This window comes from Falco cherrug, chromosome 7, assembly GCF_023634085.1.
Source record: "Falco cherrug isolate bFalChe1 chromosome 7, bFalChe1.pri, whole genome shotgun sequence".
Lineage (NCBI taxonomy): Eukaryota > Metazoa > Chordata > Aves > Falconiformes > Falconidae > Falco > Falco cherrug.
In genome coordinates this window covers 32,879,024-32,896,789 of record NC_073703.1, presented here as the reverse complement: position 1 = coordinate 32,896,789, position 17,766 = coordinate 32,879,024, and the positions used below count along the sequence as shown (strand labels likewise).

The following is a 17,766-nucleotide window of genomic DNA, read 5'->3' as shown; positions in this document are numbered from 1 at the left end:
TGTGTGAACTTCCCAATGTGTTAGTATGTTCCACTTCCCATAAGAGGTTTTTATAAAATCATCAGTCTGAGGATTTATTCTTTAGAAAGTAGCCTGGAAGCCTCCCTTTAGTCCCATTATCTTGTTTTCTTTAAGAAGTGTCAGCAAACAGGGCTGGAGAAAACTTGGAAAGGTCTGTCATATTCCTCCGTAGCAGGCTAAAAGACAGCTATCGTACTTGCTTATCAGATTTATATCCATAGCTGTCATTTTGTAGGGAACACCACAACTATGTGTTTATTTTAGTGCTTTACTGTCTTGGCTATTGCTTCATTTGTAATCTTCTCTTTAGCCGATTCTCTTACCATAAAATTATCATACTAGCTCAATTTTATCTATGCCATGAAGTATTTTATTGCTTAGTATTGTAATAAATGCTTTATTAAAATTCATGTAATCATATAATTCATATTTAGACTGGCCATTAGGAAGCACTTCTTTACTGAGAGGGTGGTCAAACACTGAACAGGCTTCCTAGAGAGGTGGTTGATGCCCCAAGCCTGTCGGTGGTTGAGGCATTTGGACAATGCCCTTAACATGCTTCAACTCTTGGTCAGCCCTGAACTGGTCAAGCAGTTGGACTACATGATCATTGTAGGCCCCTTCCAACTGAAATAGTCTATTCTATACATAATTATTTATGCATAGTTTACTGGGTTTTAGTTTATTTTGTCCAAGCATAACATTTAGCGTTCTGCAACTTTACGTTTAGATGGAGGAGTTAGACCTGTGAAGCACCAATCTAAGCTGTTCCTATTCTGTGATAACCTGCCCTTCTCTCTCTTCCTCAGCTGTCTCTGGGGATACTTGGAAGACAGGAATTTTGCATTGAGGTAATAACTATGGTTACAATTTTTTTCCCCCTCAGGAGTCTGTTGTCCCTACTCCGTTGCCAACACCCCAGGCCACACCACCACAAACACCACCTTCAGAAAAAGAATTGCCTCCAGTCAAAACTCCAGAGTCTTCTCTATCTCTTACAGGAATGAGTGAGGATATTCATGAACATGAAAAAATTAAAGAAACAGGTAGTGAAAATAATAATTGAAGTTTAGAAATAGCAAATATGCTTTAATCTGCTAGCTTTAATTTTCTTCTTCAAAGACACTTTATCTCTCAGGGTAAATATTCTTGAGGCTATAATTCAAGTGGGAGCTCATGTATTACAAAAATTATGGGCTAATTCATATAAAAAGCAAACATCTTTTATTTGGTAACAGTTCTATTTTCAAACTTTTTTATACTCTCTGTGATTTCCACCCCTCCCAGCCCCTCCACACTTTTTCACATCAGAAAAATAGGTCTTCTGCTCCTTCCTGTGTTTCAAATGTAATTAAGTCAAATTTATGCTCTCCAAGTAAAGCACTCAGTTTTTAAAATGCAGAATGATCTCTTTTATTAAAGGAAGTAAGCAAGTGAGGTTTTATTCTAGCTCCTTCAAAAGCCAACACTGTATTTAAAAGAAACTAGGCTTTATCTAGTCTTGTCCCTGTAACTATCAAAAGGTATCACAAAAAGTACAAGTGCTTAGTAGAACTGACTAGCTCTCTGTCCAAGATCTACTGCCTGCTTTCCTTTCTGATCTGAAATTTGACTTCACATATGCAGGAGTTGAGATTCCAGCTGCCACTAGTCAGATTGGCACCCCTGTGGTTACCCCTGTCAATACACCTCCTAGAACAATCACACCAAGCCCTTCTGCCTCAGAATGGGTCTCCGGAGCCGCAAAAATGGAAAGTCCAAAGCCTCCAAACCCATGGGATGATGCAGAACTTCCTCTGGAAGAAGAGAAACCCAGCCCTTTAATTGAAGAACCATTCTGTCCCAAGGCTGTGTGAGTTGAACAGGCTGCACAGTTTTCTCATATTTTAATTTTTTATTATTTGAATTTATTTAAAATTAAATTTTAAAATTAAATATTAAAATTAAATTTTAAAACATTCTTTCTACATATACCCTCTTTCAGTAGAAAGAAATGCTTAACGTATATGTCAGGAGACACTGAGGTAATCCAGGATTCCTTTTTTGAATTGCTCAACTTAATATTTTGGGGGAAAAATGTGAAATCGGGAGCTTTCTCAGGATTTTTTTAGTCCTTATTTATCATCCTGCTGAATGTTATACTCGGTAAACTTGTGTTTTTACACCTGCCAGTAATAAATGTAGTGATGATGAAATATTGTATTATTAGAATTTTATTTTTCTATTACCTCAGTGAGAATACACATGGTAATTTTTTGTTACAACAGAAATGGATTAATAATGTTATTTAACCATGTTGATTCTCAGGCTATTCTGTAAAACACTGTGCTTTCATTTGAAAAAAATACTTGTAAATTAATTTCTTTTCAATATGGATTTAAGTCTTTATACTGTGCAAGGCATTTTGGTGTATTCATAATGCATATCCTTATTTTATAGTGAGATGTCAGTGGCTAATGATGAGGAACCAGAAGACTTGATTTTACCTTCTCAGCAGTCATCAGTGAGGCCCTTTGAATTGCTTCCCTGCAAGCCACAGGCTCCATCACCTGTGCCTACTATTAGTTCCGGGCAGTCCACACAGGAAAGCAGCCTTACTCTCACAGAAACAGAAACTGCAGACAGACATATCTCAGAAGGAGAGGTACTCTTCAGCTGTGGACAGATACTGGCTGCAGGAGGTAACTAACTAGGCACATTTGTGGAAATCAGAATTTGGATTAATTCTTTATCAACTTCTCTTCCAGTCTACTGAATTTACATTTGATACATTTTCTGATAAAACTGCAAGCATTAATGTGGTCCTTAACATGGTTTTGGATTAAAGAGACCTCATTGCTCTTGTCTCTGTACAAAATGCTTCTGCTTATTAATGAAAAAAGATTAAATCAGCTCTTCTGTCATAAGACCAACTTGGAAAATAATTGGGACTGTCTTGCAGAAGTACCATGTGGTTCTAAGTACTAAGTTTTCATTGAAAGCAAAGCTAAGAGTGATTTTTCTTGGAAGCTGAAAATATGTCTTTATAATACATGTCTGGCAGTAGGAATTTCCAACTTTACTAAAGCACTGTGTTGCAATTATTAAAGAATGTGGCCTTGGCTTTCTTTCATGTAACTTGCATGGGTTTTAGTATTTGTAACTTAAAATATTTTCCAGCTTTAGCAGAAAGAAGACTATCTCTTCGAAACCTCACTGAGAGCTTAACCAGTACTTTACAAGATGCCAATGAAATGGTAAGGAAATGGAGTTAGTGTCATGTTCTGCCTTGAGCATCTTGATAAATTGGATGTGCTTTAAGCATTTTCACTTACAAACTTTTTAAATTTATGCTTTTAAACTGTACACTTACAAAGAATGTTAGAATTTCAGAGCTCCAAAGAAAAAACCCACATTATACAAGCTAATATATATTTTAAAAAAACTGTTAATATATTAAATAAAAAGATATTAAATTAAAAAACTCAAATTATTTATATACTTCTGTAGGTGAGAGCTAATACACATTTTCATTTCTTCATTGCTTTTAATTTTAAGACATCTTAAACAGAACATTGTTGTTCTCTGAGCTGTTTCAGCTTTAAGCCATCTTTTAATTGGTTGGTTGCTTAAATTATTAAAGTAGGGTAGCTGAGGCTGGAGTTAGTTGAAGCTGCTTAAAACTTCAGTATAGTTTCTTATCTGACCTCTGCTTTACTCCTTTGTCCTGGAAGCTCCTCAAGTCAAGGTATACTCTGTTCCCTTTCTCTTTTAACACTCCCTCAAATGCCTGGACATTCCCTCTCTGACTTTGTATAATGCCTCTTGGTAGGACATAGCTGTTGTATAAATGATAGTATCAGGTAGACTAATACTACGCTTAAAACAAACTGTTTACTTTATGAAAGAATAAAAAAAATGATAGTGAAATTGTAATAGTATTGGTTGGAAGGGAACTCCAGAAGGATTTCTAAAAACTTTGTGGACTGCCTCCACAATGCTCTGTGGCTTTTCTGTCATCCACATAGTTGAAGTCTGCCATGAGGATGAAGACCTGCAGTCATCAGATCCCTGTTAATGTTTCATAGAAAGCCTTCTCTTGCTTCCTGTTGGTCAGGTGTTCTGGAGCAGGCCCTGTGCACATCCCTAGTGTTCCTTTCGCCTCTGATCCTGACTCAGACCATCAGTAGGCACGTGGAGGTCTGTGAATTCAAGGAATGATTTGACCTGGGACTGAAAATTGGCTGAGCTACTGGACTTAAAGGGTTGCCATCAGTGTCAGAAGTCCAGCTGGAGGCCAGTCACTAGTGGTGTATGCCAGGCGTCAATAGTAGCATCAGTGCTGTTTAACATGTTCAGTAGTGACTTAGATGGTGGAACACACTGTGTCATCAGCAAGTTTTTGGATGATACAAAACTGTTTGATACACCAGGGGGGTTTGCCACCATTCAGAGGAACCTCACCAGGCTAGTGAAATGGGATCATAGGAATCTCATTAAGTTCAAGAAGGAGAAATGCCATGTCCTGCACCTGAGGAGGAGCAACATCATGCACCAGTACATGCTGGGGCCTGACCGACTGGAAAGCAGCTTTGCAGGAAAGAACTTGGGGATCTTGGTGGACAAGTTGAACATGGGCTGGCAGTGTGCCCTTGTGGCAAAGAAGGCCACTGTCATCCTTTGCTATACTGGGAAGAGCATTGCCAGCATGTCAAGGGAGGTGGTCCTTCCTCTTTACTCTGTACTGGTGAGACAGCATTGAGAGTATTGTGTCCAGTTATGGGCTTTCCAGTACAAGAAAGATAAGCATTTACTGGATTGAGTCCAGCAAAGGACTACAAAAATGATTAAAGGACTGGGTCATCTCTCATACTGAGAGAGCCTGGATTGTTTCATCTGGAGAAGAGAAAGCCCTGGGGGAATCTTAGAAAAGTGTATGAATACCTGGTGTATGGAAGTAAGTAAGGAAGTCTGAGCCAGACTCTTCTAAGTGAAAGACAGGAGGCAGTGGACACAGACTGAAATTCAGGAAATTCCTTTTAAACATAAGTAATGTTTTTACTATGGAGGTAGCCAAACACTGGAAGAGGTGCTGCCTTGAGCAGTCAGGTTGACTAGACAATCTCCAGAGGTCCCTTCCAACCTCAATAATGCAAAGTTTGAATGTCCTGGAGCAGGAGCCCACTTTTCTTCTCACTGCCTATGCTTCCTAAACATTTCTACCCATACATGGCCATGCTTGACCTGTGCATACTTTCCCATCTAATATCCATAATTTGATTCATGTCATTGTTGTGAGACTCTGCCCTGAACTTGCCGATCTTTCTGTCTGTTGTCCAGACTTTGCCATGGGAGTGTATAGGCATCTGAGGAGAATGCCTTCCCTCGTGATCAAGGTTGTAGAAGTTCCTTTTGTGGGCTTCTTTTTAGATGCCTCCGCTCTGCCACAGTTCCTCTCTTAAACTCTGGGCTTAAGACTCTGTTATCAGGTGAACCTAAATTAAAGTTTTCTTCATCAGGTTAGAAAGCTTAATTGCCAAGATGGTCTTCCTTGTCTTTATCAGCTGAATCGTAACTCCTTCCACTGGTCCTCCATCCTCAAACAAGGCTCTGTGGATGAAGAAGCTAAATCCTTGCTTGTGAGAGCAGCTCTGCAGCCAGATTGTTGCTAGCAGTCAGTGTGAGGATTTAACTGTTTCCCTGAACTCTGGAGGCCTGAAGGACTGTGTTCTTCTTTAAGCGTTGCAGTCTTACGTATCAAATGAAGACTGTGAATGTCTGTAGATATAAGGAGAAAGCAGTGTCATCGGTTTGCTTATTTTTAAATGCCTAGATCTTCATGACACAAGTTCTTGCTGTGGAAACTGTAAGAACTTACTATAAAAGAAAAAAGCTGAATTGTCAACTAAAGCAAGAATGATTCAAGTTCCTACAAAAATTGGGTTTGGATCATGTATCATGTGAAATTTGTTTCTTTGTTTTAGGATTATGATCCTCCCAGTGAAGGACAAGTGGTGAGAACACTGGATAAAGGCTATCACAGGGACCCTGTTGAGACTCTTTTAGCCAAATTAAATCAAGCACCTGTTGCTGCACAAGAAGGAATGTACTGTTTGGAGGTAACTCACAGTGCTTTTTCTTCCAATACAGTAAGTTTAAAGTGATACTTTCCTACTGAGAGGTAGATGAAATATTTCAAGCTTATCCTTTCTGTTGGCTACAGAACAGGTTCATACACTTCATTCCCTGCTGGAAGTGATCCCACTTCTGTTGGCTATGTTCTCTTGTAAAAATTCTTAAGAACACTGTTGTTACAAACGTTAGGTGTACATAGTATCACATGTACCTAGTTTTCAAGGCATGTGTGTGGCCATTCCAGTAGATTTGTCCTGTCATTTTGATTACCAGGGAAGTTTTCTGTCACTTCAGCAATACAGGTGGTATGTTTAACAGTACAAGTTCAGTGCACTTAATAGCCATGTGAGTATTTTAGGGAAGTATGAAGAATAACTCAGCAAATGTTTACGTGCACTTTTGCACATGCTGTCGATACTGATCTTGGAACAAAACATCAAAATACTCATATCTAGTTGGCAGAAAAAACAGACTAACAGAAAAATCTGTATCACAAAGGACAAAAGTCATCTTGTACACATCTAAGTATTTTCTATGTGGAAAACAGCAGTTTGGATTGGGCATCTGTTCTAACTGCCATAGCTGGAGGAACATTTAAAGGAAATGAACTCTGAATACTGCAATATGGTTCATGAACACCTTTATATACGACAGATCTTGCTTTTTGTGATTTTTATTGCTGCAAATGCAGTTTCTTCTTTCTGTCTTGGTCAGTTTAGTCTAAATAATTACTAACTTCACTCACCTCCTTAACTGTTCCTTTGTCTGTCTTTATTTGGCTTAATGAGCATTGGTGGATGGACTTAGTGAAAAGCTTTCTATAGTGTAGGCTCTGAGTCTGACTAATTGTAGTGACATTTTCTCATCAGCACTGCCAATTACAAATGCATCTCTAATTTGCTTTTTCCCTTTCCCATAGTCATGGACTGCTCAGTCTGTCCATACAAGACACTAATAAACTCCCCCTAGATTCTGGCAAGGCATGTGCAAGCATACCTTCTCATTTTTAAGAGAAAGAATATTCTGCTACATGGTAGTACTCTTTCCTTAGAATGATACTGTGCACATGTGTATGTCTGTTCAACCTGTTTTCCTGCATAGAAGCATACTATTTTTCATCTGCAACTCTGAAAGTCAGATTTCAGAGAGCCATCATCCCTATTTTAAGTGCCATCCAAACCTACTTAAAAAATAGAACTTTTTATCTGACATGCATTGACAGATGGTCAATAGCTTTTAGGTGCTTCCAGTGTTACAAGGTCAGGCAGTCAACAATGGCCAAATCTGTAACATTAAAGACTTCATGTGCTATAAATGTAACTTAGATTCTGATCATGTTGGGATACCACTAAGAAAATAAGTGATGCTGTTTGGCTGTAAGTGATTCTTTTCTGTCCAGTACTGATGAATGTAGATCTTATTTTCAAACCCCATTAGATGATACCTCCTCAATTTCAGTTTTCTTTTTTCAATGCTAATAGTATAGACTTAGGTTTATGAATGTTTTAACAGTTAATGTAATCAGATAACATTGCCTAGTTTTGGAAGAAATACATTGGTGGTTTTGGTATACCTGCTGTTCTGATGTTGCTGTTCTATGTAGGATTCTGATGGTAGTGTTGGGGAGCTCAGTGAAGGTCAAAGACCAAGGCTGACCAGAGCAGCAGAGAGAATCCTAATGGGACATTCAGTTTATATGAACCATCCAACTGCTCAGACTTCTGAGAACAGATCACGCTGGGGTTGCCCATCGCCAGGGCAGCTTGCCCAAATTGAAGGTACAATTAGACTGTTATTTCTTCTCTATGATATTTATGTGGATTCTGAGGATTTTCTATAACAGAATCTGAAATAATTTCAGAGGTTATGTTCAAAATCCAAAATTAAAAATTTAAAGGCAGTTGCTGCAATGAAATTGTTAGTGTTCCTGTTCTGAGAACTGGATGTAATTCAAGCCTCGTTTTCACTCCTCTTTGTAATATTCTACAGTTTTTTAAAAAATCATGGCAAGTACCCACTTGCCTATACAAATGCTGACTTGTTAAGTATCCTTTTAAGTCAAATGCAGTTCTCAAACACAGTTTAACCATTCTTGAGGTCGGTTTCCATAAGAGAGGTATTAACACCAGCAGTTCAAGCTATTTCTTTTTGTCCTCTTACACAGGCACTCCCCCTTACTGTTTTATCACTCCATCAAGGTGATACTGCAGTGTCTCATAATCAGTAATATATTTTAGTTTCATATATTCCTGTAGCAATATAGGAATCCTTTTTTTCTGAGATGGGTAGCTGAGGCCCACACATAATGGCTTGTACAAAGTAGTGCAGAGATAATTTGATGTGGTATTTAATTTATTTATTTCCAGTTGAAACTACAGCTGTAACCTATGGCCCATCCTTCCTCTCCCTTATTTTTTATCCCAGTTTCTCTATTATTATCTGAAAATGTACTTCTATACTTAAATTGCTGCAAGCATGTAGAAACTCTTCATTTGTTGACTGTGGTTTTAAATATGATTTAAACTAAACTGAAGTAATTATTACGCTGTTACAACACAAATGTGATTGCACTGATTCATCAAAAGTTGTGTAAAGTGATCAAACAGCTGGTTTTCCATCCTCTTAATGTTCACATTTATGAATTGACAAGAGAAGCGTATCTCATGTTCATCAACCCTTGACCAGTAGGAAGTGGATTGAAATTGAAAGTGTTCAACATGTGGCAAAAACAATTTCAGAGCAATAAGAGTATTTGCTTATTTTTGAACTGATTTACATTTGAACTGGTAACATGGAGAGTAAGCTTTTTAAGCTAGTTGTTACCTAATGTTTTGGACCAGCTACACCACCGTCAGCCTTGAAAATAAATTCTAGTACATTATGTGTTATCAGACTTTTACTTAAAAGTAGTTTGTTGAATGTTGTTTGGAGATCGGTTACATTAGGCTTCCTGGCATAAGACATTTCTCCAAGTCACTTGTTAACACTGCGTTGTTAAAGGACAGTCAGCGTTAAGAGCACCGTGATGTAGAGTGAATTAGTGATCTAGATCAATCTGCAGTGTCTTAACAGTGCTCAGAAGGATACAGGGAGTTAGGAGGTGCATGTTAATGGGAGAACCTGGCTACTAGGGATATTTCCTTCTTATCCAGACTGTCGGTAGCTGTATGTGGCATGACATGTTTGTATCTCCTCTATATCTATTTTTAAAATGTATTTAATTTAATTTAGGATGCCTTTTGTCTATCCTGTAAATACCTAACACTTCTGAAAAGCAACTCCTGCATGTGATGATAATCTAAAATCAGTGTGTTTCTCCAGGAAATTTTTATGCTTATCTCTAAATCTTATAGTAGTGTTTCTGTTGTAGTATATTTTTGAGAGGCAGCAAGTGCTCTGGACTAACTACCATAGGGTGCTTTTATATAATCTGTAATAATCCCAGATTGAGTTCTGTTGGTTTCTTATGATTTTTAACTTATGTTCCCTCCCTCCCCATCTCTGAACACACAGCACAGTATTCATTGACATTGCTAAGGAAACAACATGGTATAAAATATGGGATCTACTTTCAAGGCAAGAGTGTTTTCATATCAGGGAAGAACAGAAAATATTGTTTCCAAGTCCTTTTAATAGTGAAGTCAACACTGAATAGGAAACAATCTGTTCTTGGGGGGTGGGGGACTGGGGTGGAGAGGGGAAGGAATGATCTGTGATTGTTTCCACTTCTCTTCCAAATCTTTTTTATCTGTCCACTAGTACATGAGGTTGCATGTCCTTCAGTCTATTGCAAGTCAGAACTAAGAGCTGTTTCCTGATAGCTACCACAGTTACAATGCAGGTCCATCATTTTATCTGATCATTATTTTTAGGAGTAAAATTAAATAATTGATACAGCAATGCCTGTCAAAGTTCACCTTTTTCAGGGTGTATATCTCTGTACATAAAACCTTGCAGAGGATGCTCAGTTTCTCTGTCAGAATGAGTCACTCACAGATATATACTTGTAAGAATTCTGGGGATTGTGTGTCTATGTGTATCTTCAGCTTTGTGACCAGTTTTTATTTGTGTTATGGAAACATGATGTCTGTTTGTAGGATGGAGCAGGTGTTGCTTAGGTAGGTATAGAACAGCATCTTGATGATCCGTCTTTCATTTATAAATCCTTGTTTTCAGTGCTTAAAGTCATGGATATAAAAACCAATATGCAAATGAAATGTGTAGTCTTAAAGTGAACAATAATTACAGTTAATTAAGCAATGATTATAGTTAATTAAGCTTAAAATTCATTCCTTGTCTCTGTATGATAGCAGAAGGCTAAAGTTAGTTCATGAGCTGTCAGTACATTTTTGATAAAGATGCTTTACACACTTGCAGGCTGCAAAAGCATGATAAATGCTGGATTATATAGCAAATTATCCCTTTAAAAAAGGCTATGTGCAGGTTTCTTTTCGTTCACACAACAGTGAAACATTTTCATGAAGAAGCCTTTCCAATCTCTTTCCAATATGTGTGATAAAGCTCATTAAGCATATAATGGTATGATGAACTATATACAGCTTTGAAGCTATCATAAATGCTTGCCATGTTAGAAATCTGCAGATGATAAAACTGATTTATTTTTTTCAATTTCCACAGATATGTATTTCTTACTGCTTTCTTCCCCACAAGAATACTTCAAGGGATATACAGTGAGCTGTGTAAGGGAGAAATAATTCTCTTTAACATTGCATGTCCCATTGTTGAATCTTGAAAGGCTCCACATCTTGCCGCATCAGTTGACTGGGAGATTATTGCTCCAGCACATCAAGGAGTTTTTTTCTCTTTATTTTTCTCTCTCAGCAGGAATTTTTGGAGATGCAGTTATAAGTTGTGGTCCAATGGTTATGGCTGAACTGGAATCGCAGCCAGTTTTAAATCCTGTTCTGCAAGCAGCCCGACCAAGCTGCAGAGTGACATCTCTCTCGGAGGATCTGTCCCAGGTAAACTCAAAGGATCTTTTCTGTGACTATTCAGAAAGCACAAACTGAAACCTAGGAAAATAAATTTTCCTGTTTCACTGTGGTGACTGACATCACAGAACTGGTGACACATTCAGTTGCAAAACTGAAGTCAAAGGTAGATGGGTGTAATAAAAATGAATGTGTTTGCTGTGACCGAATCTTACGATATGCTTTCTGTTAGGCTCAGACCTTCCTTTTTACCTTTTCTGCACTTCCTCAGAGCTTCACTGGTCTCATAGGATCTAATACTTACTCTACATAGTCAGTTCAGATGGGGCATTCCAATGTTTTAGTGGCACAGTGCTTCAAATACAGAAGAATAACATGATGGATATACAGGAGAGGAAGCAACAGTAGAGGTTTGGCCTCACAGATTGTAACCCACTGATTCAGCATTTCAGGCGCTTCATTTGTCCTAGTAGGGGCAGGGTTGGAAAGGCAGTAATGATGTACCTCAGAATACTTGAACCTATTGATCTCTGCTTGAAACCTTTAGACTTAATCTGTTGCTACTTTATTAGTATGTGCTGTTACCTAGAGATGATGGTTTACTTGCTGACTAAAGATAAATTCAAATAGCAAGTTGCAAAAGGTAAAAATTAAAGTAAGAGACTGCTCTTTAATATGTTAAACTTCACAGTGTGTTTGAAAGTGATAATGTACTTGCCATGGTTGCTGTGTTTGTTGATGCATTCTATCCTTCCCTGATGTTCTATATTAAAAATAACCTATAGTATCTTATATTGACATGTCTTGGTTTTCCATTTTTGAGCCTTGGTGTGTATCATGCCATTGGTGCCTGAGCAGTTCTTAAATATGTCATCTGAAGTGATGTGTTGCACCTTCAAAGCGGGTTTTAAATGTTATACCTCTTTCACTTTGAGATCACCAAACATATTATTTCTTGGAAAGGTTGTTCACAGGCAAGACTGGATTCTGTTAAACCGCTGAGTTTGTTGGGGTGAAGCTCACATCCAGTTATCATTTCACTAGCTAAAAGTAAAAGGGGCAGAAAGGGTAAATATTTTTCCTTGGTTTAGCACCACAAGCTGTGATAAAGAAGACAGTGATACTGGCATCTCATGTGCTGGAGAATTAGCTGATGGGATTAGGATTGACTTTTGTCTGCCTGGGTACAGGCAACTGATCATGTATCATGTAATATTACCCATGTGCATAGTCTTACCTATGCAAGAAATGTAAGGTGATCTGACATCGTGTCTTTCACAGAAAATATACAGATAGTTATATATTGTCTTTAGAAACTTTATCTTGCATCTGAACCATTAGCGTGGGGGTTTTTGCCTGCTGATATATAAAACTCACCCTCCCTCCAAACCAAACCAACAAACCCCCAAACTTTGTGTGTCTGGTTTTGTTTGTTCTGTTTTTTTCCCCAAAACAAAATAATCTTTTCTTGTATGTAGGTGTTCCTGATATAAGACTAAATGCCTGTTTCTCATGGGCTAACTTTTTAGCTTTTCTGTGGCATGACCACACCTATAAGTGATAACCACAGTAAACTTCTGTCCTGGATGGGGCAAAGCTATGCTCCACAAGATCCGCTACTAGACCTGTACATCCTTCTCTGGAAAAAAACCCCTGTACCAAATGATTTGAAAGCTTCTTCTGGCAAGCATCTGCCACATAATAATGATGAACCTTTCCCTTAGTTTCAGTTAGGGATGGCATCTGTATTCAGACCTACGGCTGGATCTGCTTTGTCACCTGCCTGTAGGAAACAGATTTGCTGGTAACCTTAAATCAGCTAAGAGAGCAGGAGATACTCAGGCTTTCAGAAAGATTCATTCCATGCAATGTGTAAGGTGATAATCACTTTAAATTTCTTAAAAGATTTCCTCCCAAGTTAGTCACTCTCACATCAATTGTTTCACTTCTTGGTTTTCATCTCTAGGCATTTGCCTTCATTGAAATGAAACTGCCAGCGATGTACAAAGCCAGAAGATTAATCTATTTAGGAGCACAACTAAGCTTTTCACAATGTATGCTGAGAGACCTGGGAAAATACATTGTATTTCAGATGGTGTCCAGCTGGGCCTTGAGTTTGGTAGAATTTCCTTCTGATTAACCTGGAAACGATCCTCCTGTATGTTGGGGTTTGTTATGGCAAAGTTTGGGTGGTTCCTGTAGTCTGTCTGAACAGGATCATCATTTCAGCGAGGTTGTGGGCAGCAATGTGGAACTGCCATATATGTAGCACTTGTTTGCTTCCTGGCACTGGTGTGTAGGTCAGATTTTGACCAACAGAAGGAGCGTTGTCTTTTCATGTAGGGCAGGACCAAATGTCTTTTAGCCATAAAGAGTGAAGTCTGTGTAGTCACTCACTCCAAAACAAATGGCTTAAGACATACAGGAATTTTCTTACCTACACAAATTCCTTGGCTGCTCCTCCATTTCTGGTATTGGATTGTTTTTGAGATTTATATGTGCTTTTAGCCACGGTTAGACAGAATGCCAGACTAAATGCATCTTCATTTTGACCCCTTCTGTCCATTCTTGTGCAATAATATAGGAATTGACTGTTTGTGGCCACTTTGCCCCTGTGCTCTTAGCTTTAAGCAGCAAGAGAATGACTAGGAGGAAGCTGGGCTTTTCCTATTCTAAATAAATCATTTTGATCATGGGAGGGACATGAACATGGAAGTCATATTTATGTGGCTAAATCTTTCAAAGATAATAAATCTAAATCATTTGAAGTCCCAAATGCATGGTTAAGATCTTAGAAAACCAGTTAGCTGCAAAATATTTTCATGAAGTTCTTATATAAGTATGAATGTTTTTATACAATCAACATTTTTTAAGTGGGATTGTCATTTTGGTATTCTCATTAGCTTTCGTTTTTAGCATTTCATAAGATTTTTTTTTTACTCTTCAGAAAAGTGTAATTGTAGGTTATGAATCTATGCGTTTATCTCTCAGCCTCTGTTACCTCAGTTCAGTTTAAACTGTTTTTTGGTTTGTCGTGTTAAAAATCCAAAACAAAAAACCACTTCACATGAACTTGTGCCTATACTGTTATGCTGCTTACATTTAATGATTTGTCACATTGATGGCCTTCTATCACATTTCCACAATCCTTCCTGCTTTCAGAAGATCTCAGCTCTTTCTTATTTTGTCAGCTTTAAATGATGAAAAGAGTTGGTCAATGTTGTGGTCTGTGGAGGTGTCCAACTTAGTGCCAGTCCTAACAGAGTGCCTTGTGGAGATGCTAGCTTGATCTCAGGTACATGCATATTCTTTTTCAGCTTATGTGCATCACTGTGCTATTGAGGTGCTGGTGCTTGTTAGAGATGACATGCTATCTACTAGTGTAGCCCTCTCCACTTTCTTTACTGGGGAGTATAAAAAAATCCATGCTGCCATTGAGGAAGAGGCAGTGACTGAATGGCTTGTCTTTTTGTTCCTTCTCATTTTTTCCACACTGGCTTAAATGATCATTAAGTACATGAAAAGCAATATTATCACTGTGAGATTCCAGTTATCATAGCTGAAAGAAATGGGAAGCCTTAATTGCATAGTTGTCACCATGCTTATTGTTTGCTAGACATAACATTTTTCTGCTTTTCATTTATATTTTTGCCTGTTTGTTTCACTTGTGGCCTCCTGGAGGGTTTCTCTTGACAGAACTTTTCTATCTTTTTAGCTTGTGGGGAGCAAAATACCACCGGTACTTTGTCATTAGGTCTTCAAGAGAAAACCTGTGCCATTGCTTCTCAGGGCATATAATTTTCCCAGAAGTCATAGAGAAATTGTATCTGTAGGGTCCAAATGCTGTGTGATACACAAACATTTATGATCTTACTCATGTTCCTCCTCCTTTCAGAATCTTCATTTAAAAACTTATATTAATCTATGGAATCAACAGAATAACTAATGAAATCAAATTTGTCTGCCTTGAAGAATGCTGAAGTCTTCTAGGACTCCATGAGTCGGTTTTGCACTGCTTATGTTTCCTGTCCACATGTAGTGGAATGTCCTTGGGCCACAATTCCTGTTCCATTTAACACATAAGATAATAAACTTACTTAACAAATGTGCTGTCTCCCTTTCTAACATGCAGAGCATTTGTTGTTTCTAAGAAAATCTTTATAGGCATTGCTGCAGAACTGGGTCCCGAAGAGCATTTCAGGAAAAGTGGAAAATGTTTTTTAAAAACATGGTCAAGGAAATAAAATTTATACTTGGCAAAGTTTTCCAGCCTGTGTGCTGACATTTTTCTTTTTGTTTTCCCTTTCAACTTCCTCTTTTTACTGAGAAGGATAATACTTACAGAGGAGTTTTGGGTATTGAAGAAAGACAGGGAAATCTTATGTTCTTTCTGCCACATGCTTTGAGTAAAAATTGAGGGGTCTCCTGTGTCTTCAGGTCTAAATGGCGCTTTGCCATACCTACTGCTCCCAGGATGTTTGTCTAGAGGAAGTAGCACTGAACTACGCTAATTCAGATCCGAATTCTTTTGAAGTCGAAAGGAAGGAGAACAAGTGCATATCCTTTTATGAATCTTTAAAAACCTCTTTGGATGTTTCTTGAAGCGACACATAATTTTGCTGTGCTTTTACATCAAAAGTCAGATTTGTAATGTGATTTTAATGTATGATATACAGGAGGAAAGCCGAGGGGCTGCACAAGTTGAGACTGTGAGACCTCGAGTTATTCATGTGAGAAGGAAGTCTGAAGAGATGCAGCAAGAAGGTAAATCAGTGTCGATAAGCATACGTAGTTCTTTCAGTTCGGCACATCACTTTTAAGTGTTGTATACTGATGTATAATAACGTTCTGATTTTTTTAAACTTGGTTTTCATTACTACCAGATTCCCAAAATTTCCAAACAGTTACATATAGTGTGTATAAATCTGTGTGCATAGTTACAGTATTGTTGGGGTGCACTGAAAGGATTAGAAATGTTATCTGTATGTAAGATTCATCAGAATCATTCCAGTTAAGTATCTATTTAAATTTTTATTTGCCAAGAGCATTATAATGTGCATATTGTGTAGTCAACTGAATTTTAATTGCTTTATAGAATGCTATTCAGCAAACAAAATATTCATAATGTTGTGATAAGGTGGCAGTGGTTCATATGCATGAGAAAATGCAGGAGTACTAGAGGAGAACTGAAAGATAAAACAAAGTTAAGATCATGCAAATCTGGGGGAAAACCATGATTTTCAATGTCAAAATGGACTGGTTTGAGATGGGCTTAATATATTGGCTTGAGATAGTGGTTTTCTTTTGTGAAGGTTACTACGTATTATCTGTGCATAACCATGCTATATTTGGAGATTACTTAACGTTGTTAAGTAATTAAAATCAACAGTTTGTTAGAAGTGTTAAGGATGTTACATGAGAGGAGGTGAGTATTGTGTTTATTGTAGTTCAAGTCAGTGTTGGAATGACATAAGTTGTGCATATTACTGCCATATTTGTTTTGGCAGATAATAAGGAATCTAAAACCTGCATGTCTACAATATATGGAATTATAATTGCTCCACCCTAGCATAGACAAATTCTTCCTTCAAGCCCTTTTAAAAATAACTCTGAACTTCTTCCATTTATTTTTTTTAAAACACCTAATCAAATTATAATTCTGATGTTATTATTTTGCTTCAGATATTTATAAGGGGTAAGAAAAGCCCTAGGCCAATGTTACTGGCCATGGGACAGGGAACCTAATTTCAAAACCACGGTTCACATATGAAGAAAGTTATGAATAATGTAAAACTTGGCTTACATGGACAATTAGTGGAAGAGCTTACAGAACTGAAGTGTGGCACACCATAGTGTGTGTGTGTGTGTGTTGTTGTAGGGACATTTATCTATATGTTTTTAATATGGGTAAATGAAGACTTAATTTATTAAAAAATTAGGTTTAACTCTTTTATTTAATATTAGCAGGAAATGTTGCAATGACTTTTAATAATAGGAAGAATTGTATTTGCCCCCTTGTGTTCAGGAAAATCCAAACTGCCTAATTTCATCCTCTAGTAAGTTGAACATGACCTCTAAATTGCCCAAAAGGAAATTGTGGCAGGTCTGCCTTGCACAATTGACCCATTCCCAACTTTAAAAGCAGTTTTCCTTAACAGTGGTTATAGGAATCTTCCTTTTCGATTTTCTTCCCAACTCTTGCTATTAAGCATCAGGGAGAAGGAGGAAAGGGGAACTAGTCTTCCTAGTGCTGTACTTCATGCTTTTACACCTCAGCTTTGTCTCAAGTGTTAACAAGACAACACTTCCAGCCTGTATCATTGAATAGGGTGTTAACAAGGGGTGGAAATGGAGTAAAATGTTTTTTATCGAATCTGTTGCTTTCTGGAATATTTATCTTAAATAATATACCTGTGCTGTAACACAAAGTATTTGGGCACAGTCCAACTGTCTGTGTGTCGGATGAAAATGTGTGACCACGAGATGGCAGTAGTCAATTTTCTGTGAGAGAAATAAAAAGAAAATATTATTTATATACCAGGATAATTTAAATCTCATTCAAAGTATACATATTTAATGATCCAATAAAAATCTAGAGGATTTGCAAATGGAAGCAACTGTCTGTCAGTTCTAACTAGAAGGTCTTGTCTCTGTAAGCTTCACCACAGCGAACTTAATC

General features: G+C 37.6%; 1 protein-coding gene across 8 annotated transcripts in view; it reads left to right on the top strand.

The window, feature by feature from the left end:
- Nucleotides 1-17,766, top strand: part of KIAA0586 (KIAA0586 ortholog) — a 73,544-nt gene that overhangs the window by 33,497 nt on the left and 22,281 nt on the right. For 5 of the 8 annotated variants that reach the window (XM_027805220.2, XM_027805219.2, XM_055715495.1 and 2 more), the window contains 8 exons: nucleotides 908-1,067; nucleotides 1,648-1,873; nucleotides 2,461-2,702; nucleotides 3,181-3,257; nucleotides 5,985-6,119; nucleotides 7,739-7,913; nucleotides 10,978-11,117; nucleotides 15,764-15,851. In XM_027805220.2, coding sequence (XP_027661021.1) covers nucleotides 908-1,067; nucleotides 1,648-1,873; nucleotides 2,461-2,702; nucleotides 3,181-3,257; nucleotides 5,985-6,119; nucleotides 7,739-7,913; nucleotides 10,978-11,117; nucleotides 15,764-15,851 — 1,243 coding nt within the window. Of the gene's footprint in view, nucleotides 1-907; nucleotides 1,068-1,647; nucleotides 1,874-2,460; nucleotides 2,703-3,180; nucleotides 3,258-5,984; nucleotides 6,120-7,738; nucleotides 7,914-10,977; nucleotides 11,118-15,763; nucleotides 15,852-17,766 lie in introns of those variants that run through there. The other 3 variants (XM_027805218.2, XR_008733087.1, XR_008733086.1) reach the window with 3 other exon arrangements.